At 41.4% G+C, this 25471-nt stretch overlaps 1 protein-coding gene across 1 annotated transcript; it reads right to left on the bottom strand.

Moving 5' to 3' along the window:
• Positions 1 to 769: 769 nt before the first annotated feature.
• SEC62 (SEC62 homolog, preprotein translocation factor) lies at positions 770 to 16954 on the bottom strand. Its single transcript, XM_030227220.2, has 8 exons — positions 16845 to 16954; positions 9274 to 9382; positions 8791 to 8896; positions 7583 to 7793; positions 5847 to 5939; positions 3765 to 3825; positions 3346 to 3465; positions 770 to 2735 (listed from the first exon to the last, which is right to left on the bottom strand). The coding sequence occupies exons 1-8, from the start codon at positions 16878 to 16880 to the stop codon at positions 2269 to 2271; spliced, it is 1203 nt and encodes a 400-aa protein (XP_030083080.1). The 5' UTR covers positions 16881 to 16954; the 3' UTR covers positions 770 to 2268.
• Positions 16955 to 25471: the final 8517 nt, after the last annotated feature.

The following is a 25471-nucleotide window of genomic DNA, read 5'->3' as shown; positions in this document are numbered from 1 at the left end:
CGTTCTCATGAGGTCACCATAGACTCTCAAAGTTAAAAATCAAAATTATTAAGAAAAACTTTGAAATGCCTGATACAAAAATCTAAAGATGGCCAAGTTCTTTTGTGATTTCCTCTTTGGACTGGAAGTGTTTGTCATGATACCTTGAGTCCACTCATAATTTTACTATTACTGGCATGTTGTTCTGTCATAATAGTCTTTCATTGTTATTCCAAAATGCTTCAGAAGTACTTGGGGGATATTTCTAGGAAAACAAGTACAGTAATGAGTCATGAAGTTCTTTCCTTAACCACTGAGCAGATCTTTCTTACCACCTCAGAGATCAGAGCTGTTCACAGCAGATCAAGTGAGGAGTTAAGGCCAATTCAATTTCTAGGCTGCAGGAGCCTGGAACTCTGTCAAGGTGACGGCACAAGCGTCTGATGGTTAATTCTGAGACCCAGACACCTTTCTCCAGGTGGGCAGTGCTGGCACATGGCACACACCCCATGAACAGGGAGCAAATGGCAACATTAGAGTTCTTATTTGACCGTTTCCACTTGATTTGCTCAGCATGGCCCTATTATTTCACTTGGAGGAGGAAATGTACTTGAAATAACTGAAAACCACTGCATTAACTTCTTAAAATCCTGCTGAGGGCTTGGCTGCCCTGTGATGCCCCAGTACAGGCTTTCCTCTCCCCATCACATTGTGCACACCCCACTTAGGTACAACAGGACTTTGTTAGCTCTTTAATCAGTGATAACACACAAGTGGCCAGGAGTCAATCTGTTTAGTTAATGGGTCCTTTAATTTTTTTGCTATATTAATAAAAAAGTGATCCAATTTATCTGTTTCCTTATGGAGTAACTATTCAGGATTTAAGAAGCAAATACACCATATCCATGAATTGTTTATCAACGCAACCATGATGATGTATATATTTGCACAATCTGAAAAATTGGTATCTTCATCCAAAATGCCGACGCTGGAAGGATGGGAAGCAATTTAGGATAGGAAAAAAAAATTCTCTTACCCTCATCTTCTCTGAGTGGCTGGGAAGACAATCAAATCTATAAAGTCCTTGAGAGGAAAGAGGCTGAGTTGTAACTTCTTCCATGCTCAGTCAGCCAAGACCTCCAGTCCATCCTGCCCAGGGGCAGCGGGAAGGGAGACACAGCAGCGGCTCCTCCGAGGGATTTACAAACAATATTAATGGTCATTTCACAGCAGCTCTGCGAGCAGACCAACACTCTCCTGCCTCTTCTGCTTAAAACTACTCCAGTTCCAGAGTACAGAGAGGTTTAACATTAAGGCATCCATACAGCTCTGGTGTTTGCTTTCATTTAATAAAGATCAATTTACTCAAATACATGGAATGTTGGCACAAAACTAAAGCTTCTGTGGAACAGCTACCAATCATACACAAAAACTCCGTGAGGTCCTCTCGACTTGCATTTCTCTGATAGATACACCACAACATGGCTTCAATAATACAAACTGAATGCTGGATCAAATCTCTAAATAATAAGTAGCAGTTAAAGTAAATGGTTTGCTTTATTTGTAAATTATGTACAGAATACATTTGTTTTTAAATTATGATGGAGCAGGAGAAAGAAAACAGCCATCATTTCCAAACCATGCTGCTTCCTTCACCTGCTGGAGATGACATCTCTCTCTGGATGCACAAAACCAGTTTGGATTTCCTCAGTTGCTGGCACACAGGCTGGAGAAACAGAGAACACTGCAGCCAAATTCAGCACTACCAGCTCCTCTACTGTCAGCAAAATACTTCTGCTAAAACTAGTTTTCTCAGGAAAGTTCTCACAATCTTTTGAAAACAAAATCAAGAAAAATATCAAGAAGGCTATGGGCTAAGAAGGGCTTTACCTAACTATCAGATGAGGATAACTAGGAATAATCTGAGATTTGGTCATTCAACTTTTACCTGGTTTACAAAAGCAAGTTTGAGAAGCTAAACTAATTGACCAGTTATGCAAGTACCAGAAAATGATGTTTTTCAGTATGTTTGAGGACAATCTGGGCAACCTATCAATCAATAAAAAACCTGTCAAATTGATAAAACTTCCGTAAATGGATATTAATGATTAACATAGTACCGAGTAATCAAGTTAATGGTTAAAAAAAATGAAGGAACTAGATATAAAACTGTTTGGTAACACAGATATTTCAGCAAACAAAGATGCTACTGTATGGTCTATGTTTTGGTGATCAGCCAACAAAGAAAATCCAACCATTTGCACATACTTAGTCCCAAACCACAGTGAGTTATGATTTTCCATGTGAAGGCCCACTTTCGGTATCTTCCTCCTCTTCCTCCTCACAATCCCCTTCATCTGTTTGCTGTTCCAGTTCCTCTTTTGTGATCATTTCAAAGTCGTTTCCATTGCCACTACTGTGCTGGGACCTGTCATCTTCGCGCCTGTCACTGTCAGTGTCTGAATGTCGCTCTCCTCCTGAGCCGTCTGTTCCCGAGTTCCTTGTGCCTTCTGTCTTTCCATCCTCCTCTTCCTTCTTCTCACTGTCTGATTTCTCCTCGCTGTCGTATTTTTGCTGCTTTTTGGATTCTGCTTTTTCCTCTTTCTTTAAGTCTGCTTTTGGTCCTTTGTATTCGTGTGTGTACAGGGGCCTGAAGGAGTCAATGAATCCCACATCTGCTGTAAGGTTTGGCAGGAACCAGAAGTGATGCCTTCCTCCAGTGATGAGCCAGATGATAAGGAAAAGGATGCAGCGAGCTGTGTGAAAACAAGGGAAAGTTTGGATTTTGTCACAGACACACAGAGTGTACAACCATGCTGTAAGAGATGTTCACTGCTAATGCCCACCCCCAGCCAGGGACTGGGGGATGCTGGGGGGAAGTAGTTTGTTCTTGCCATGTCTCCTCCACCCCACTAACCATGGGTCTTATCTCTCATTTAACTTTTAACCTCTCTGCCACAGAAAGCTTTAAAATCCTGGTGGACACCATTCTCGCCTCTTAATAAGTTTCTGTGTGCAGTTCTGGGTTTGTTCTGCACTTTTTTGTTCAGACACAAAAAAGTGTGAAACAGAACAAAGCAAGTGTAGAAGAACTGAGAAAGTAAAACTAAGACACAAAGGGGAAACACATTTTCTGCACAAGTAAACGAACCTGCACTACACAGGGAACACCGACAGGTGACAAGAGCCTGAGCTCTCTCTCTTTCCGTGGCACAACCGTGACACCCGCTGGCCGCTGGGAAGCGCACACAGGACCCGCCCGCCCGCGGCCGAACAGCGCCCAGGGAAGCGGCACCGCCCAGCCCGAGCCCGGGGAAGAGCTGGGCTGTGCCTCCGGCCTCTCAGACCCCGCCTGCCCACACTCACCGACGGCCAGGAGCAGAATACTGGCGACAAAGCAGCCGGCGCCCACACTGAGGTAATAAACACCGACACGCATCTCGGCTGGCCAGAGCGGGAACAGGGTCGCGGCTATAACGGCAATCACTGAGCAGAGAGGGCAGAACAGAAGCACGAGAAGCATCGTGAGTTTTTCCTGGTACATGTACAGAGGTTCCAGGCTTACTGCTCATTCAAAGTAGTGCATTAGATTCAGTTAACATCTATACTGTTTTAGATTTCAAAAAATAAAATTAGCTGATTTGTCTTTTTCTACACAAGTTCTAGGGTCCAAAATGTATCACTCATAACATATGTCATATTTTTACATAACCCACATTTGCCCACTGGACAACTCGGGGCTAGCTTAAGGCAACAGAAATAAATTTGTGTGTACTCTGACTTACCAAGTACAAGTCCCATGGCAAAAGTTTTAAAGTGAACAGGGTCATAGATCCACACGTAGACCTACAACAGAAATGACATGGTTTGCACTCAGAACAAGCTCTCTAATAAACATCTCGTGTATTCCCTCACCCAAACACTCACTGCCAGGCTGCAATGCTTGGTGCTGAGCAAAAGGGCTTCTGGTCAGCACCCAGGCAGGGCAAGGGGTCGTGATTCCTAGGAAGGGTAACTGACAGGTGATGTAATCCTGAGGAAAACAATCAGACAGCAGAACTGATGGGAAAATGAAAGATTCTGAAACATCACTGAATCAAAGTTTGGTTGTATCTTTCTTTATTCATTAATGTTGTTCAGCATGAAGAAAAAAAAAAAAAAAAAAAGCAACCAAAAAAAAAAAAAACAAGTTTCCCAAGACCACTAAGTGGAAACAAAACGTCCTGTGAGCTTTGGAAAGAAAACACTGAGACTGCACACCTGGAACAAAGGAGGCAACTGGAATGCTCACTGCAGGCCCTGTGCTGGGCTCAAATCAGCGGCCCTGTACCCTCTGTCCCACAGCACTTTTAGCTCTATGTCTACAGTTGCAACTCTCAGAGCCAAATATTTGTGTGAGAACTGTGGATCCATTTGAATCTCAGCTGCTCAACCATAAATGAAAAACTTCTTGGTAAAGTGCAGGATTTTCAGAACGATAAAAATCTGTGGGTTTTTTTCTTAGCAAACTAAAGAGTTTGAATCCGAGCTTCTAACTATGAAAAGCAGCTGCTGGTTACTAGAAACCAGCAACCCTCATTGCAGATGTGTCAATACCAACTACCAGAAAGGCACCTGGGAGGCAGCAGTGAGTCTGTGTGGTGCAATAAATATTTGACATTCTGCTTCCCACAGGGTGCCAAAGTTAACTGTATTCAGGTGCAGCTGCTGCAAGTGAGCTGTTCTGGGAGCCCAAGCAAGCTGAAGATGGTGACTGGCAATAAGTGTGTGATATCCAGTGTTTGTAAGTGCAAAATAATGAGGGAAAGGAAAAAACCCAGCTCTAATGCAAATACACAAGAATTGGCTCTAAATTAGCTACTACTTAAAAAACAGCTTTTGTGAATTATAGTTTTTAAAACTTTCAGCTCATTAATAAAAAGAGAAGTAACTGATGTTAGGACAAACAGTAAATACTGTGGTATAGCAGCCTCATTTGGAATGGGCACCTCATGTGAAGACAACAGGGAGGATCAGAGCTGGGTGTGAGTCCACACGAGATGGGATGAAACAGAACAAAGCAAGTGTAGAAGAACTGAGAAAGTAAAATCAAGACACAAAGGGGAAACACATTTTCTGCACCAGTGATTTATTTACAGAATTTGCTGCCATGTATGTTTTATAACCAAAGGAACACAAGAATCCTGGGGGAGATTCCAGTACAGCCACACACAGCATCAACACCGCACAGAAAACTTACCACTTATCCCAAACCTGAGAAGTACAAATGTGACTCTGTACATTACAGAGCTGGTAAATAATTAAATTCTTTGTCTTCCAGAACACAGAAGTATTTAAGGCCACAATTTCAGTGGTAAAGCCAGGATGAGCATTCAGGAATGCCAAAGGGTCACTGTCTGCTCAGATCACAAAGCCAGGCAGGTATTTTTTATTTCCCCTCCTGTGACTGAGCATGGTGTCCTAGAAGACTGGTTTGGCTTAGAACAACTTTGGCATGGCAGTGGCTGTGGGATAAGCTGGGCTGGAGGGACTTCAGGAGTCTTTGTCCCACCCTCCTGTCCCAGGCAGGGTCAGCTCCACCACCCCTGAATCCACCCTGAGGACAAATACATCACCTCATGGCCACCAACACCTCAGGTACTGGTAAGGAAGTTTTCTTTGGGATTTTTTTAAAGTTACTGCTCTCTGTTTACCTGTCTTTAACCTCCTCGAAGTATCTGAAAATCTGCTTTCAAGATCAGCCACCACATTGCCATTAATTTTTCTTTCAACATGTCAAGAAGGAGTTTGTAGAAATCCAGTAAATTACAGTATTGTCTGACAACGGCATGGTGACACCCAAAGTTGAAAAGCACCATAAATCTTACCTCATTTCCATCCAAGAAAACTTGATCTTCATGTGGCTCCAGTTTAAATTTCCTCTTAGTTTCCTTTTTCTTGGGTGTTCCTGGGGTGTCATCCTGAGGACAAACATAAATATTTTATCTATATCTTATATATATATAACAAACCATTATATATAAAAAAATTACAAAAATTATTTGTTTTATAATATATTTAATCTGGTAACTTTTCACAAACTTAAGATCATGTTCACACTTTTTTGGTTTTTTTTTTAAGTAAAGATACTTTATTTCTTTCTGTTCTTATTTATTATCAACTGGGTACCTCAAAAATCAAGGAAAATTGTAAGTAAAGAGAAATCTCATTTTTAGTGTCTAAGGACTAGACCATGACTTCAGGATTACGCTGTGGCAGCAAATGCCTAGCAAAGCTGGGCTGATATTAACAGGAAGTCTGTAGAGGGATCAAGAACAGTGAACAACATTTCACCATCACTGACTTTGTTAGAATTATTTGCTATTTTAGTGCCATATTTACCAAACGGATATCCTGGCAGAATCAGTTTCTGCCCATTTATTCTTTGTCCTCCTCCCCTCTTTTTGGATCTTGTGCTTCCTCTTCTCTTTCTCCTGTTTGTTTCTCTTTGCTTACTTCGTTGTGAGAAATTAACTTTGTGGTTTTGGTCACGTGTTTCATTCAAGTTCCTACCCACTGGCTTATACAATCCTCTAAATATCTATTCAATAAATGATTAGTTTAAAAATTATGATAAATTTAATAATGTACTTCCCCTGATGACAGTGGAATGGAGGAGTTTGTTACTTTCATGTTCAGCATTTTGCAGTACCTCAGGGGTTGGGTAATCTTACACTGGGCTGGGACTGCAGTAGGATTGTCCTGTTTATAATTCTTGTATTCACCATTTAGGTTTCTCTGGACAGCCAAACCTTTGTAGACAGACTGTAATTCTCAGTAGATGTGCCATTATTTCACTTAGGAATGTATGAATGGGAATAACTTTGGCCCACTATCCTACTAACTCTCACTGACTCAGAGCACTGAATGTAGAAGAAACACCCTATTCACTCATCAAGTTTCTCCTCAGCTTTCCAACATTTTAGAAATTCTGCTCTGCTAATAATAAATAAGTAATAAAACCAGCCAGGAGTGAAAACAAACCCAAACCACATTAAAACCTGCACCACAGTTGCAGTTTAAGCTTGGAAGCTCAAGTGCAAGGAAGCAGGATGCAGGCAGTCATGGAAGCTGTTACACAGCCTGTTACAGGCCCCACATACCAATTGTGACATTCCAAACATTCCAGTTACCAAACACTGCAAAACTGTTTTGTTTCACTGGTGCAGCTGCACTGGTTTGGATGTTTGGTCACATGCACATGTGTCATTCTATGGTAACTGATGTACACAGCCTCCCTGCCTGCTGCCACTGGAGAGAAACGGGTTTTGATTAACTCAGCCCACATTAAAAGATGACCAGGTACACAAAGGCCAACTGAAGCCTCTTTTTAGATCTAGACCAAAACAAGACAAATTCGAAAGGTAACAAAACAAAACAAAACAAAACAAAAAAAAAAAAAAAAAAAAAAAAACCAAAAAAAAAAAAGCATCATTTAGAGACGAAAACAGGAAAATAAAGTATGGCATATTTTAGAATAATCAACTTCTGAGCCAGTGCAATGTTAACAATCTGTTGATGTTTTTGTTACAAGTTTGTCTCTTCTCTTGCACACAGTACTTACCTTCTTACACTCATCTTTTTCACCATCCTTCTTCTTTTCCTTTTCTTTCTCCTTCTTCGTTTTTTCATCTTTGCCACTTTCCTTCTTGCTCTTTTTCTCCTCTTCTTTCCCACTCTCAGCCTTTCCTTTTTCCTTTTCTTTCTTGGTATCCTTGTCAGGTTTCATTTTCATCACTTTCAACGCTCGATGAAAGAACTGTTTTTTCAGGAGTCTTAAAATGAAATAAGTTAAATGATTCATTTAAGTGCAGCTGGGAGAACAACATTTACACTCAATTATGTTATCAGACACCATTCTAGATTATCTCTCTAACATAATCATGACCAGCATGACTGAAAGGCAAGGTCACAATCATCTGCTCTATTTACAGCTACACATACCAGACCTACTTATCCCATGTCTTGCCTGTTGCTTTGCTTTTTTTGGTTCATCTGTTCAAAACTGGGTAAAAACTGTTCTTTTCTGAAGCAGCATTTTGCAGATTTAGATGAACACACAAGATGTAGGATACAGCAACCCACCAGATCCATTTAATTATCTTTCCCATTAATGCAATTCTTGCACTATTTATTTTCAAGTTCACGTCAGTGTATTTCATAGCAAAAATAAGTGGACATACAGATCATCAAGATCTCTGGTAAGTGATGCACAATGAACAGAACTGCTCTGTTGAAACTGTGGTACCTATGCCAAGCCTTCCCTTCTTGTCAGCGACAAACAGACCTTATTGCAAGTGCATATATTATCTATTTATGTATGGAGACATAAAGACATAAATACATGGCAAGCAGGGCACCAGGATGTAGTATTTGGTATTCTTAAGGTGGTCACCAACTAGAAACATCCTTGAAAGGAGCACAGCCGAATTCCCAACAGGAAGAGCAGCAGGGAACCCTGCTCTTTAGACAGCGGGGACAGAGAGATTTGAGAGCTCTGACCCTACTGACTTCAAATATTGGCAAAATTCAGGAAACTCCTCTGGTTCACCTTGCTGCCCCAAGCAGTGCAGTGAAAGCCTGGGAGAGTTCTGGGAACAAAAATCATGAAACCATTTCCACCCTCAAACACAGCAATATAAATCATTACAATCATTATTTTTGCATACATCCTGAAGTTTTAGGATGCACAAAGCCCAAGTTACATTGGTTCCTAAATAACTCTGACATCTACCACCATTAATGACAATGAAGAAGTAGCCTGGGTCATACCTGTTACAGTAATCAACTACAGACTCTCGGGTTGTAAAGAGAGCCTCCTCTCCTTTCTTTGCCTTTGCCCATTTAGAATCCAGGAGGCAATCCACGGCTTTCGAAGCTAGAGGGGAAAAAAATGAATTAAAAATGCATTCAAATTAACATTATTTTTAACATTTTGTCTACATTCCTTGAACCACAGTCTGTTCTGATGTTCCACATATTTTTAATCTTTCAAGTAAGACTAGACACTATTCTGAAATATATTCCTCTTGACATCACACACCTTTAAAGCACAGAGTGAAAAGTTTACGCATTTACTCCAGGATAGTGAGATTCATTTTATGGTTTCCTAATACCTAGATAAGTTTTCAAAACCAAACTGTAGGATCAGTACTTATTAGATAAAGTACTATTAATAAAAATAAAACAGCCTCTCCCACCCTCCAAGTGCAATGTTAGAAGAAGTCTGAATTCTCTGGTTAAAAGCAACCCTACCAATAAAATAATCAACTCGGTGGCCCATCATGTTGGTGGATTTTGTTGGACAGTTGAAGCGCATGTATTTAGCAACAGCCTTCTCCTCCTTGAATGGCTCACCAACTTCCTACAGTGGGAAAAGTCAAAAGTTATTAATACAGTTTTAAACACATAAGAAAATCACCCATTTGGGCTTAAAAAAAATCAGATATTGCAAAGTCTTGTCTTCATTATTTAATGGCACATTAAACAAATAAAATATAAAGGATGTGAAAATAGGTCAAGTCATTTTTCCTGAGAACTTTCTGTCTACAGGAAGCAAAAAAGCAGCAAATCTCAAGTTAGATGAACTGAAGGTAAGGAGGACAAACTCCTTCAGCAGATCTGTAGAAAGAGCAAACTAAAGGAAGGCCTAAGAGGAAAGCAGCACATGGGAAGCTGCTTAAGGTACACAGCTGGGATGGAAACAGTTGTGAAGCTGAGAACAAAGAAAAAGCAGAGTGAGGAATGAGTGTGTATGAAATGACAGCAATGTAGGCACTCTGACAGAGCAGCTCAGATTTCATGTCAGAAGGAGAAAACCATGTTGAAAAGAAGCTGAAAGATTTGGCTAGAAAATTTCTTTGCCCACTTTGACTAAAACATGAGACTTTAGAGTACCCTTGAGGAGATTTCTTCCAATCTGCACAGTAGAACATCAGGATGATGTTCTACATCAGGGAAAGCACAGCAGGATGAAATTTAAACGTCAAACCCAATGTTTTATGAGAAGAGAACTCTTAGTCTGCACACATTCACAAATTCTGTGCTTTTAGCACCTTGCAGAGAGGTAACAGAACTTTGAGATGTATAAGGCAGAAGGATGGAGATGGGCATTTTCCCTTACATAAAATTAAGATCTAATATTTGCAAGCAGGGAATGGAAGAACTTTCTAATGTTCCTGCTTCACAAAAACATACGTGAAAAAACCCATAGGTTGGGATATTAAACTGACTTATACTAACTTCCTCAAAATACTTTTCTGTAAATTCTTTTAATCCATAAGGTTTAATTCTCCAACCCATCCTGCTACTTGTGGATCAGTAGCACAGAAACATAGGGCAGCTTTCCACACTGCAGTGCCTTTTCTGTACCCGTTCCTCTTGTGTTGCCTGAAGAAACAGATTGTATCAACCACAAATCAGATTCATCATTTACAGGAATAAAAGTTTCAGAGTCTATTTAAAGACCTAATATTCCTAAAGGCCAATAAACATATATAGCCTCTATTACTGCTTTTAAGATGTAAAATCATAATATCGCAAGCAGCACGTTAAATGGAAATGCAAGGTGAAATAGCTGTGTTTACACCCGAATAAAAGCTTCAGATGGTAAGAGTTGTTAATTTTCAACTGCTAACTTTCAAAACCAACTGGTTAATGAGTATCCTTCTAGAGGAGACTGTTGCTTTTCCTGTCTGAGGAGAATTTTGAAGAGAATAATACAGACAGAAGGTATCCAAATGACCAAAAGACTCCACAGCCCTTAGTTCTGAGACTTTTTAAAAAATCCTCCATATGATGAAGAAATATGCTCACTCACCAGGTGGTTTCAAAAATGTGCCCAAATTAGGCCAGATTATCCTAACAGTCCTCAAATGGACATTACCTCCTGCTGCATGTTGTCCATTTTCCTAATTTTTAATTTAAAGAAAACTATTCCCTGACAGTGCCATGTATGCACATAATATATGTTCTGTGGTTTCAGGTCCTCTTACATGGTACAGCTATACCAGTAACTGTAAATCAAACCAAGCCACCAAACTTGGTACCACAGTAATTGAACAGCAACAAAAGGGGCTCCAATGCACTGAAATAAAACAACTGACTGTGTCCCATTATTGCCAGTGGGATAAAGCACCAGGAGACTGAGGACTGCAGGCAGCAACACTGTGTGAAACGCTGCTTTTCTAGTAATTCCTGTCAGCAAATGAAATTTGGAACAATTCACAGGGCAAATGTTCTTCACAGCACAGACTGTAAGACAGAGAAACTGCAGATATTCTCATCAGTGTTAATTCTTTTGCTAAGGTGGATTTTCTCCTTCTTCCTAAAATATTTATAATCCTGCTGGGTCATGTGATGCACTACACAGGCATGGGCTGGCACCAGGAGATTTTTTTTTATTGCTCCTTTCTCTCTATTGCTTTGTGAGGGATAGTTTCATAACACCCCAAACAAAAAAAGCTTCCCAGTGAGAGAGACTGCCACAGTTTAACTGAGCTCATTCTGAGAAAGTGTTCCCTGCAATTTAATCCCCATTTTTCATCCTATTTTCATCCCTTTGTTTGTAGAGCCAGGCTTCCATTAAAATATGAAAATAAATGACTGACAGAAAATAATATATTCCATCAATAAATGAAATGAATCAAAGCAATGGTAAGTTCATTACCCTAGGCACAACTTCTAAAAGTTCAACCAAATTTTGTGTTCATTTTTAAAAGTAGCCCATGTTGTCACTAGACAGCATGTAAGATTTACAATCCCCGGTGACTTACAAACTCTGGCCATTAAAAATAAAAACAAACCAAATTTCTCACTTGTCTAGACAGAACTCCACCGACTGACAGAAAAAGCAGTGCTCAGCCTAGTGACTTGCTAGAAATGTAAAGGCATTTTAAATTTTTAAGAATAATTCTCAATCACAATTCTGCCCTATATGAATTCATAGAAGGACAATCAAACCCAGGGACCTTCCAGACTCACTGAAGTGAAGGGAAAGTCCTAATCAAACTTACCATTATCTCCCAAATCAAAGAACAGCACAGTCCCTGCTGGACTTCAATGCATGGATGCAGTTCCCAGTTAATTCAACCCCCAGCTGGGACTGCAGTACCAGAGAGGCCTGAACACATCAAAATAACATCTGAACTGAGCCATTGAATTCACCCCCTCAGCTCTACCCAAGCATGACTTATTCAGGTTTTCCTACTCCTGGAACACTCAGTGGATGACAAAAGGGCAGAGCACATTCCTGGTTTGAAAACTGCACTCATTTTATTCCCTCTTTGCATCACAGTTGCAAGAAGACGGGTATGACCCAAGACAGGGCAATTTCCTTCCACAACCCGGTAACATAAACAGGGTTTCTGGAAAATCAGAAGGGGGTAAATGATGAGTGTCACTAGCAAGACAAGTTATTCCATGTGCAGCCAAATGCATTACAGGGATTTATGTTCCTCTCTTTCAAAAGGGTCATCAAAATTCTTTTATTTCAATGAAACAATATCTAGTTGATTTTTTTGCTCTTAGATTTTCAGAACACCATCCCTCAGAGCAGACTTCTGAAGCCTAATAGTTGATACAGTTTTCAGATAAGGAAAAGAAGAAATTTAAGCACATTTATCATGTGGTGCCTGTTTTTCAAGCTGAGAGGCTATATCAAAAATGACACTGCGTCAGGCCAGGTTCCATTCCACACACCTCATTATAAAGACTCTACAAATGCATCAGCCTACTACTCTTCTCTGAAAGTGCTGAGCACATCACAGCTTGGGCTGAACTGCAGGACTATCTTTTTCCCTTCCCTGTTGACTGTCACGATCTCAGAGTGGATGCTCTGTGGCAGGGTACTGGGTGCTGCTGAGATATTTGTACTTTGCCTAAAATAAACCAACGTGCCATAGACAAATTAAAAGCACAGAATTTGGCAGGACTGGAATGCGGAGGGGGAAACAAATACACCCCGGTGTTAGGGCTTGTTCTTAGGACATCCCAGTTTTCTTCAGTGACTAACAAACACAAACTTGTCTGACTCCTGCACTGATGACCAGTACAAGGACTGCCCCAGGTCTCTTAAAAGAAACTGTGGCAGAGCCATGTGGAGAAACCAGTTATTCTGGATTACCATGGCCATGTGCTGGCCACAAAACATTAACTTTTCTTTACAGAAAAAGATTAGCAGATGTTTTGCAGTCCATATCCTATGAAAACAGAAGTATCTGTTTTCTTCCCTCTTTCTTTTTAACCACTGCTAATTTTTTTGAGCAAAACCATACAGAACTCTGTAAACATACAGAGTTCTAAAACAGATCCAAGGAGCAATGTACAGTATTTTGAAGCCAAAACACACCAGCTTCAGTCCCCTTCCAACCCCAGGCCAGCTGTTCTGACTTCTTCCCTTCCCACCTCCAAAAATGTAACTCAAGATTTCCAAGAGACTGATTCTTGTTTTAATGACAACTCAGGTTGCTACTTTTCATTCCCATTTTTCAACTTTTTTTTGCCCCCTTGATCTTTGTTTCTTCCTCCTCTATCACCTGATACCACTCAGATTTCAAAGACATATTTAACCATTCTCCTTTGTTATCATCCCATTCATCTTTTCTAGAATTTATGAAGAAAATAAAGCCAAATGACCAAGCAGGAGTAAAATATGCATTACTGGAAAACTATTGCATTGTCCTTTCTGCAGATCCTTTTCAGAGTCATTCACACAAAACTGCAGCACAGGAGCAGCAGTGTAGCTCTGCAGCTGTGCATTTTCCTTCCAGCAGAACCCAAATCATAACAGGACCCAGCTATAGGCTGCAAGAGTTAATGATTAGTAGATGTCCTTCATCAGGAGAATCTCAGAACTTGAATCAAAGGAAAAAAGTCAACAAGGAAAGTACCTGTCATTAATGGCACCGATGCCACCTCAGCCATCAATTTGCAGTGAGATATTGACCCCAAACTGCCCAGGAGCTGTTTTCTCTCTTTTCAGGAGCAGTATTTACATGCATTAACATTTCTGGAGTGCAGGACATAGCAACAAGGTGCGACGCCAAGCGCTGTTAATCCCAAGGCAAAGATCAGCCCAAAACCTGACACGGGCAGACTAAAACTGTGCATGTGGAATGCAGCCAAGGTAATGAAAACTTAATGCCTATTTAACAGTCAAACTGCAGAGCTGCCAGCACAGTGCCACGTGTTACCCGGCCCAAAGGAAACAACACTGAAAGTTTTGTGGTTAAGTGAATATTTCAGGACACATATGGAAAAAAAAATATAGTTCCAAGACATGAAGTAGCTTTGATCAGGTTGCTGGAGTAGCAGGCATTCAAAGGCATCTCCCATCTTTTGAGATGTATTTTGTCTAAAATAAAAAGATTAAACTAGCCATTAGACAACATATGTTGTTTTTCTGTCAGTAAGTCCTTTATACACAGCAAGCATTCTTGATTTCAGACATTTGAATCATGTGGGAGCCACTGGGTAAGCAATCTGCAACCTACAGACCAGCCTCCCTTCATTACTGCATGTCTGAATTAATCTCCCTGTTGATTACAGTTAACTGCCATCAGGAACGACACTTGGAGAATTTTACCTCTGCAATATCTTTGCTCAAACTTCTGAAGTTAAAATTTTTGCAACTTTTGTAACTTTCAGAGGAAGAGTCTAAGCTATGCAACACACATTGGGCAATGTGTCTTTTGATGAAAGTGCATTCCATAAAACACATCCTTCCTGTGACTGCTTCCGATGGGAAACGTGGAGCAGGCTTGACAGAACTTTGAACTATTCTTGAACCTTTTTTCATGTCTAGCTATCTGACATAACTACCATGATTCTAATCTTGATGGCAGGCATAAAATCCTACAAAAATTCATTCCAAACCCAGGTTCTGTGCCCATGGTTTTTCTTATTGAACTCCATTACATCAGTCTCATCCACAGCTAAAAACACCAACTTTTCCCAAGAACGTCTCTCCTGTCAAGAAATACAGGGTATTCTGATGTCAGACTTGTGTGCAGTACAATATATAATCTCTTTAGGGGAGCAACATCACCTTAAATTAAGTACACACTGCTACAACACTTGAAGCACCTACGACTAAAAATCCCACACTTGATTTTAAAAGAAGACAGTTGCAGCATGAGCAGGAAAAACGTGATAATCATACTGAAAATATGACAGTAAAGTTCAAAATGCTCAAGAAAAATAAAATCTAAAACCCACTACCAAGAAAAATATGAGTTGTTTTATTCAGTGACCAATTAAGAACACCCCTTGAGCATTCACCAGGTATTCTTTGTCCACTGTCTTGTCTTCCCATTGTTGTTGACCTACACTAGGAACCTATGATGATACACATTTATTTGCATAATTATATTGGAAATTTAGGCCATGACCTTAAGTTTTAAAACCCAGACGATTTAATTACTAAACCCATCGATTTAATTACTAACAATCTGGTAAATACTTTTACTACTAACAGGCTGTAAATTAAGTGTGCTTAACTGCCTGCAAGACCACAGCCTTGGGTGTTATACAAACATTAAATTACGTTTAAATTTGGTTTGATGGGTGCTTTGTCATTGGAAAGGGACAACCTATAAAAATCTTAAAAGGAGAATAATTCTGTGATGTTTTGCAATATTTCATTGAATGCTGTGATGGATAGGGCTCGTTTAACAAGATTTTGATTAATGACTCCTTGCATTTCTCCCCCTGCCTCGCTAATTGGAATTAAAGGGAAAAAAGGAACCTTTACAGGTACAGGCAGATCTCCATCTTCCTGGGGGAAGGGAAAGTGGGCTGGGAAAGGGAAGGCTGAGAAAGGAGAGAGGGCAGCCAAGCAGAAGGGTGATATATGAAGCATACATTGTTGAATGGCTCTGTGATCTCTCCTGTGAATATTATCTGCTCTTACAGCAGAGCAATAAACCCAAACAAACACTATTTAGGCCGAGTGTTGATAACACATAACAGTAACGAGTGTTATGGTCACCGATACTGTAAGTACGCCCAAAACATGCCCTAAAAACTCTGTAAAACTCCATGTAAAAATTACACCCCGACATACCAGGCTCCCAGGTAAGTGAAAACACCAAAGCAGCCCTCAGTTTGTCTCTCAGTGCCACCACACAATTATCACTACATTTTAACACGATCTCAAAGCTGATTAGGTCTATTTATAGGCGTGCCTGTTTGTTTATGTTTTCCAGACACAAATTTCCTTTTCTTCCCGCATCATTTCCTGCTTGGGGCACGTTTGCTTTTAAGATGCTTTTACCATCTGTCCCACGTCTCCTGCTTACGATCCCTGGGCCGGACACGCTGGGTGAAGGTGCAGCTCCCGGGTGTTTTGGTGTTACCCGCACTAAGCTATTGTTCGACACCGATAACCGGGGAGATCCTGAGTATAACACGGCGATTAAAAATGGGGAACAGTTCCTAATGTCATTTATTGGTCATGGAGGGACGAAGAACTTCTGAGGGCGCAGAGCCCATGGGGATGAAGCAGGGGCGCCTCTGATGTGCCGGGGGGCCCCGCTGGCTGCCCCTCAGCTCCGAAACGCTCCTACTTGAGCTCCACCATTCTGTTTTCACAGTGTTTACCAATTTGCTAGAAAATTCTGAGGAGAACCTGCCAGCCTGGGGTCCGGGTCCGGCCTGAGGGGCTCCCGGTGCCCCGAGACTGGGGCGCACTCACCGCGGGCCGCCCGCAGCCGCCACCTCGCAACAGCGTCGGGCGGGAAGGCCGCGGGGGAAGCCGCTCTAAGCACGGAGAGGGGGAGCCACCGGGTGGGGAGGGAGAGATAGAGAGGAGGGGGAGTCTCGGGTACCTGGACGCGCTTCCTGTGCCTCCGCCGCTCCGCCATGTTGTCCCCGTCCGCTCTGCCGGTGACGCGCGCGGGGGGGGCGGTGGCCTCGCGAGAGGCGGCGGGAGCGAGCGGTGGGGCGGGAAGGGGGCGCGCCCGCAGCGTCTCCGCCCATCACCGCCCCTCGGCGACCCGCCTCGGTCTCTCGCAGTGCCTTCTCCGTCCCTCAGCTCCTCAGCGACCCGCTTCGGTCCCTCAGCGACCGCTTGGTTTCCCTCTGTCCCCTCAAAGCCTTGTTCCACCCCGGTCCCTCAGCGCCTCATCACGCCTCAGCGCCCCGACTCAGTCCCTCAGCACCCTCCATCCCGCCTCGGTCCCTCATTCTCTTCATGCCGCCTCAGCGCCTTGCCAAGCCCTAATCCCGCCTGAGCCCCCACCACCTCCCTCAGCCCACCACAGCCCCTCAGCCCCTCACCACCTGGCCTCGGTTCCTCAGGCCTTCACCGACCCCCCCTCAGCGCCCTCCCTTCACAGAATCACAGGACTGTTAGAGCCGAAAGGGTCTCTGGAGATCATCCAGACCAACTCCCCTGCCAAGGCACGGTCACCCTGAGCAGGTGACGCAGGAAAGTCTCTACAAAGGGAGACTCCACAAACTGCCCGGACAGCCTGTTCGAATGCTTTGCCACCCTCAATGTTAAGAAATTAATTCTCATGTTGAGGTGGAACATCTTGTGTTTTACTTCATGGCCATTGCTCCTTGTCTTGTCACAGGGCACCACTGAGAGCCCCTCAGCCCCTCTCCCCCCTCAGCTCCTGACCTTGCTCCAGCTCTGGCTGTAAAAGTCTAAGTTTTGATACACTAGAATAGGATGTAAGTCTTTAAAGATGCTCAATACAGCACCTTTGTTAACTGAAACTTATTTAAACACAGTCATTACACAGACCCCATATACTTACAGAATTAGATTCAGAAAGCAACCTATATAAAGCAGAGGGGCCTTTTGCCAGAGGTTGTCCCACATACTTGTGCTATGAGGTCACTGGAGTTAGCAAAGTGTATAATCATTTATTCAATCTCTGTGTTTCCAAACCACACCCTGGCACTTTGAGATGGAAAAGTATGTGCAGTGCTGCATTGTCTTGTCCAGTCCCCTCAAATCTTGTTGCCCCTTTCTGTTCCTATGATTTGGAACTCTCAGATTGAAAACTGGGCAACTAAGAACCTAAAAAAGCTTCCAGCAGCATATTTCCCCCTCAGTTTCAGTGCCAGGTTTTGTGCTCTTTCTGGTATGACATCTTTTTCTGTTGAATGTTTTCCTTTTGCTGTTGCTGGGCAGAAAATCTATACAAGTTACAAATTAAGCTGACTGACTGCAGAGTAAGTGAACTAGAAAAGTGTAATTCAAAAGATGAACTTCTAGGTAGAGGGAATTGAAGTTTTTATGGTTACAATAAAACAATGCCTCATAAAAAGCAGGCAGACTGCATTTATTAAAAAATACATGCTTTAAGTTGGCAATAATTTTAACAGTGATTTCATGTGCTTGACTTACAGTAATATAAAAGCACATCTGACATGGAGGCTTTCTTGCAGAAGTAGTTTCAGCCATCTGTAACTTACAGATGCTAATAATACACAATGGCTGCAGTAAAGGCTTTGGCATGGTGCAGCTCTGAGCCCTCTGCTCTCCCTGCACAGGCACATGCAGAGCCTCAGCTGTGAAACTCTCCCTGCTCTGTGGCAGATGCACTCTGGCCTCCTCCTGAAGGGTGCAATCACCTGATGGGTCATCATCCCTCATACTTCTACTCTTGGGCTCTTTTAAGGCTTAGATCTTACTCCTCTATGCCCTCTGTCTCTTTGAATCTATTGCTGATACACACCTTTAATGCTCAGCTCTTCATTTTGCAGGTTTTTTTCTGGCATTGTATGTTACCTGCAGTACATCAAGATATTTGCTGCCAGAAAAGCACCTTGGATATCTGGTTAATGTCTCTTTTTTTTTTTTTTTTTTTTTTTTTCCCTATAGAAATTTTAATTCATCTTTGTAAAACACTAAATTGCAGGAGCTCTTCCCAGGAGAGCTGGGCATGGAGCAGCACAGGGAACAAACCCATCACTTCAAGCAGATCTCTAAGAAAGGACTGAGGGACGGAAAATGGACAAGGGAATGTGTAAGGCTGTGGATGGTGAATTCTTACCACTCTGGAGTACAGAGCAGATCATGACTGAGTCCCACATAGAACAAGTTTATTCTCAGTCATCAGAGTGGCAGAGCAGGAGAGAAGCAAGTGGCTGAATTCCAAGAAAGCCATGGAGTGGAAGTGAAGGTTCATACAGCTTGTGTTTAAGGTTAGTGTGTCCGTCAGCTGTGGGGCAGGCTGCAAAAAGAAGCATTGCAGAACTAGGCAGTGAAGACACAGCCCATAAAGGGCCAACTGCCATTGTGATGATTGTAGATTCAGAAGTACTGTTGAGAAGGATGTTGCATACAAGTGGAGTGGTTTCCTCTTTCAACTGAAGCCAAACCAACAGCATTTCATTAACTTTTTTTCCCTCTTCTTTACCCCAGCTGTGTGATCTAATACAGCAGTATGGATGCTGGAAGCTTGGCTCAAAAACCAGCTGGATACATTGATGGAACAAAAATAGTTAATGAGCTACCATTAAATATAGACATCACCTCTGTTTGTCTGAGAGACAGAACCCTGGAAACACAGGAATTATTCTGAATTCATTATTGCTTTGTTCCTCTGCTCTCATTTAGGTATCTTCTCTTGGCCCCTGGGGCAGGACACTGAGTTAGGTGGTGTTTTAATCTTTGTGGTACATATTTTCTTATACCCTTATATTCACTTCTGTCAATTTTTTGGCCTTTGTGCTATGTTTGATTGCTTTGGTTCAATCATCCTGGATCTAGAAAATTATGTGGGGTAATCACAGCTACAGCTGCACCAGAAAGACAAGGCCGTGAGCTGGCAATGGAATTCCTGGTAAGCATGTCACTAATTACAGGGCCTTCTGCAAAACAGACTGGAGAGACATTCAAAGTCAAAGCAAGTGTCAGTTCTGAACAAACAAACTTGCAAGGAGCTTCTCCTCTGGACACACAGATAACCCTTAACGATTTGGGGGAGGGAGTGGAGAATGCACATTGGAAGGAAAGGGAAGGGAGGGAAGGGAGGGAAGGGAGGGAGGGAGGGAGGGAGGGAGGGAGGGAGGGAGGGAGGGAGGAAGGAAGGGAGGAAGGAAGGAAGGAAGGAAGGAAGGAAGGAAGGAAAGGAAGGAAGGAAGGAAGGAAGGAAGGAAGGAAGGAAGGAAGGAAGGAAGGAAGGAAGGAAGGAAGGAAGGAAGGAAGGAAGGAAGGAAGGAAGGAAGGAAGGAAGGAAGGAAGGAAGGAAGGAAGGAAGGAAGGAAGGAAGGAAGGAAGGAAGGAAGGAAGGAAATTCCCCAGCAATGTTAGGAGCCATTTCCTCAAAGTGCACCTCCCTCTTTCATCCAGTCAGCTTCAATACTGAATGGGCTCAGGATATAAAGAATATGGGCCTTGTGCTGCACAGCATCATATACTGTCAAGAAAGGTTCAGATAAAATCCACCCACAAATACATGAGTCATAACTCAGAAACATATTCCAATGTAGACATATCCTGAGTCACTTCCATCTCAAAAACTTATAAATATTTAGTTAGCCACTTAGTTTTAATTTAGCAGAACAACAAAGGTTTTATTAGACAAATCTCCATAATTATCCTTCACTAAGAAAGTTCCTAAATACTTCTGCTCTTGCAAGTTCATTTTCCTTTCTAAACAACCCAGAATTATTAGGTACATATATCTGACAGAAATTTTAATTGAACTAAAAACTGATTTCTCTGGTTCTTCTGTAATTTGCACCTATTTCTAATATCAGCTTTGTTCACTGTAAGAATATAATTTCTTCTAAACAGTAACTGGTGAGTAACTGGATATGTCTTTCCTGATATGGGCTGGCACATCAGCTCTTTCTAAAGACCATGCTGGAGTCAGTGAGGATGCACATGGACACATAAATGAAAAATACATCAATACATCTTCTGGAAGAACCAGCTGAGGTTTTGCTTATATCTCTGTTTTTGCCAGTGGCAGGAGGAGAGGATAAGAATTACAATATTTAAGGTATAGCCTTAAAAAAACCTACCTGTTATTGTTTTATAAAATCATAAATTTGTTGTTATGACTACAAATGTTTGAGTTTAAAATATTTTTTTATGTAAGGATGCAAGTCTTGAGTTTACATCCCTCCATTTAACAGGTTGAACTAGAAGCCAGGGAGTGATTTACACACTATCTTCCACTTCAGAGTGTTCAGGGACTGCTGGAGACCCACAAATCCCAGCTGCCCAGTGCTCCTCCAGCAAAGCTGTCTGAACCTTGGAACAGAAAGATAATCAGCAAAGATTGGCTGATGAGCCAAGGCTGCAGCAAAGAACCAGGTTGGTTTGGTACTTTCTTTTTTGCCATGGACAGTGGTGCTTTTTCTGTTTTGCCTTTTTGGTTGGTTGATCTGTATGTCAGTAATTCACACACACAGATGCTATATGTGGTTTTAAATTTTGATAAATCAAAATGTCTATTCTTGCCTTTGATGTGCTATTGGGAAAAATACTGCATGATTCTCCATACAACATAGACAAGAGGTTCTTCTTTACTCTGGGCTGAATTAAACATTTGCATCCTTACCCACAGGGAAATTAGTGGTTCCAGAAGAGTCTGGGGATAGTAGCAGAACTAATGTCTGTCTGGAAAAAAACAGACTTGGGTAAACTTGGGAATGGACAAAGGAAAGGACAACATAAGGGCCAATTCAACAGAGTAGTTCTTGTGGCCTCAGTACAGGTGATAGGAGGAACAAAGCCTTCCCAAAGAAAGAAGGGAGCCTGGCAACTGCAATAACCCCCCAAAGCCTAAACAAATGAGAAAGGAGAGGTGAGCTTTTCTCTCAATATAGCATATATTATTGTACTGAAATTGCCATAGCAATAAAGCTACAGCTATTTATTATAGCATGAAGAGCTAATCAAAACCAACCATCAGAGGCAGCTGAACCCTGATGAACACAGGGGTTTGGAACTGGATGATCTTTAAGGTCCCTTTCAACTCAAACCATTCTGTAATTCTATGAACACTCAGCCTCATAAAGTAGACTTGTTATTTTCCAGTGAATAATAAAGGGCTTAGGTAGAAGATTACCATGGCAAGGTACAAAACAAGAGCTGTGTCTAGTTTTGGATGATTTCTTGTAAAATTTCTGATGTTGAAGGTGACTCAAAACACTGCACAACCAATCAACGTTGTAAGAGAGTAATTGGAAAGTTGAAAATACAAGAAATTTCTAGAGAGTTTAAAAACTAGAGTTGATTTTAAGAACCAGAGTGGGTTATTTTTTCTGTTTCACACTCAAAGGATAATTTAACATTCTGAAAACTGTTCTGTGGCAGAATCACAATTGTATAAAGTCTTGGAATATAAAGTTTTATAAATTAGCTGCTCGCATGGGTATGGGTCAGTTTGAAATACCATCACTTTGTGAACCTATGTGCCTGTTCTTTTGTTTGTGTGCTGGATTAAAGTGACTGCCTGACTTGGACCTGGTGAGAATTCTGCATGACTTTTGTAATATTATAGAATTTTTTAGAGATTCTTCACCTGGGAAATTGATCAGAGAATTATCTATTTAGGTCCATGTGAGTTCGTATTCCACATCATCATCATCATCTGCAACCTACATGAGGCCAGAAACCCAGGTTGTTGTAGGAAAGACAAGCCATTTCTTCCTCTTCAGGACTTTCCTAAATCTGGTATTTATGATACAGAACCATTTTGCCATTTGTTATATCTTTTTATTAATATTTTCTTTAATGTTGGCGCTATTAAAAAAAATTAAAAATTGAAGTCTCTGTCCCTAGGACCCCACTCATTTACTGTAGATACAGACAAAATCAGGAACTTCTACAACACCTCATAAAAACATTCTCTTCTTTGTTAACTTCATCACTGGTAAGGACTAATATAGCAATAGATGTTAAATGAAATATTTCTAGTGATGCAATATGTATTAAAACACATCATCTGCATCCCATTGTGATTTTAGTTGTATTGCAGAAAAAAATCAATGCAGTGGTGGCACAGGCACTAGAAAGTTATTAGTAAGCAGAGTTCTGCCACCTTTCTTAGGTACTTGTGGATGATACCTGAACCCCCTTGCAGCTGGAATAAACAATAAATGTCCAAAAAGAACATGAGAATCAGTAAGGCCTCAATCTTTACATATAAACACAATTCCTGAAAACACATCAACCTCTGGAAATACTGGTCTCTCTACTGATTCTATGTACTTTTAAATTATTTATACCTTTTATTTTCATTTCCTCTGAAGTGTTTGTAGGGGAGGAAATATTCATTACCAGTGGTAAATCCTCCATTAGAAATAGAATCTAGTATGTCTGTTTAGGTAAATCCCTTTTCTTCCTATTTCACTTCACAGCTGTTTACCATTCAGAACTTATTGCATTTTGGCTGCTGCAGCACATCTCCCCCAGTACAGGAAGCTATGAAGTATTCCTTTTGTAATTTTGGGCAGTATGTGCATAGGATCCTATGTTTGGGGTTTTTTAAAATTTTTTTTGTTTTGTTTTTTGTTTTGTTTTGTTTTAATTGCAGAAGTAATGCAAGACTGCAAACTTTGCATCCCAACTTGCTCAGCTTTTGGCATTGTCTGACCCCTTTACAAAAATAACCACGCTCTTCAGAACCACATTTCAATCCTTCCTCCCTGGCATATGGGACTTGAAGTCAAGATTTTCTGCTGTTACTTTAGAAAAACAAGTAAAGTTTCTTTGTATCTGTGCCATTAACCTGTCCCTGGTACTTCGGGTGTGCTGCGTTTCCCTTCGGAGGGACAGCAGGTGACCAAGTAGCTTTGCAGTGACATCTCCTGGTCTGATTCCCCTGAACAGTGTCAGAGATTCCTCTTCCAGGGTGGAGAAGGTTTCATGTGGATTGAGTCGAATATTTCACACAGAGAGAAAGTAGGATGCCATTAGGAAACCAAGTCATTAACTCTGTTTAATCAGATAAGTGACATTGTCAACATGATTGTCAATTGTACAAAAGATAAATTAGAAATTGTTTTCTAATTTATGCTAAAAAGAATATAGATATTTGCCATTTCTCCAAAGGCTGCAAAGTTTGGACAGCATGGTAAGATGGACATCTAATTGAAAGTTGCAAAAATCTAATCACACATTATCTAGTGCACAAATATAACAAAAAAAATAAACCAATTTCTCTCTGGCTAAAGTAAAAAAATAGAATATGGAAATACTTCCCCTCCTTGTGTTTAGCCACTCATCATCTAAACAGCTTCATACCTCTTGGGGTTTCAGTACTTGAGGCCACACAAACTAAACAAAGGGGAGAGAATCTAAAGTAGCAACATACAGCAGGTCCACGATCAACTCTCAATTTCAGAACTAGATTTTGTCAAAGACATTTGTGTGTCCTCTAGAGTAAAGAAGGGTTCTTGAGAGAGGAGAGTGGAAGTATACCAACTTCCAAAGTCTGCATGGAAAACCAGTGTAGGACCAAAGCACTAAAAAGGGAGCAAGGATAAGTCACACAGGAATCACAATAAATGCTGGGGATTTGTCCTTAGCTAAAAGCTCTATATCATGTCCTTGTTTGCTGTGAGATAATGACTCATCAGTAGCAGAAGTGAGGAGAAACCATATTCTTCCAGAGAACAGGGAGCTCTCAGGCTAAACTGATGGCCTTTTCCAAAGTGAAGAACACTGAATGTGCTGCTGAAGGAAGGGCTTTCCATGGCTTGCCCAGATGATCCGATGGGAAGAGTGCTCTGGCAGAGGCTGGCAGGAACCAGGTGGCTTTGAGCCTGCTGCCTGCAGGGAGTGTCACTGTCCCAGTGACTGGCCTTAGTGGCAGAGGCTTGTGACTCATCTCAGCTTGCAGTCACGAAAAGCAAATTCCAGCTCTGGTGATAAGAGTGCTTTGGGATAATTAAAATTGCTGTCACACATGGTATTTTCATGTTCAATCTGTGTGTCTTTATAAACTCTATACCCTTGCCAGGCACTTAAAAAGGCTTAGTTCTGGAGCAGCAATGGATTAACTCAAACTGCTGAGTCTAGGGTATATTTGTCTATATTCTGTAGGCAGTTCCATACTGTCCCAATGAATTCCACATGAATGTTCTGTATAAATTTTGTTCCACAGAAGCAGAAGTCAGCTATGTTTGGAAGCTGTGACCTTTCCATATAGTTTCTCAGCTGCCCACTGGAACACACTGTACGACATACAGTGCACTCTGAGTCTCTGACAGCTTTCAGTGATAACCTTGGACTTCAATGAAAAATTCAATTTACCTGTTAACTCTACTGGTATTCTTTTCAATGAATTGCACTTGAAAGTAATTGCAGTAACCTGTAGCTGCATTTCTGAATGCCTTTCAGATACTTCCTCATGCTTCATTGGCAATTTATTTCCTTCAGCCCCAGCCTTACTGAGGTTTCAGGCTGTAGCTTCTTCTCAAACACTTTGTAACTAGAGGTTCCTGGATTATTAAAAACATGTTATGTCCTGGACTTTGC

Source organism: Serinus canaria, chromosome 9 (genome assembly GCF_022539315.1).
Source record: "Serinus canaria isolate serCan28SL12 chromosome 9, serCan2020, whole genome shotgun sequence".
Taxonomy (NCBI): Eukaryota; Metazoa; Chordata; class Aves; order Passeriformes; family Fringillidae; genus Serinus; species Serinus canaria.
The sequence above is the reverse complement of the archived record's forward strand: the minus strand, read 5'-3'. Positions and strand labels throughout refer to the sequence as shown.

Excerpts from the sequence above, each read along its gene's own strand:
- SEC62 (XM_030227220.2), bottom strand. The coding sequence starts at position 16,880 with ATGGCGGAGCGGCGGAGGCACAGGAAGCGCGTCCAG. Across the intron at positions 9,383-16,844 it reads GGCACAGGAAGCGCGTCCAG|GAAGTTGGTGAGCCATTCAA; the intron begins GTACCCGAGACT and ends TTCCCACTGTAG. Across the intron at positions 3,466-3,764 it reads TGCCATGGGACTTGTACTTG|TGATTGCCGTTATAGCCGCG; the intron begins GTAAGTCAGAGT and ends CTCTCTGCTCAG.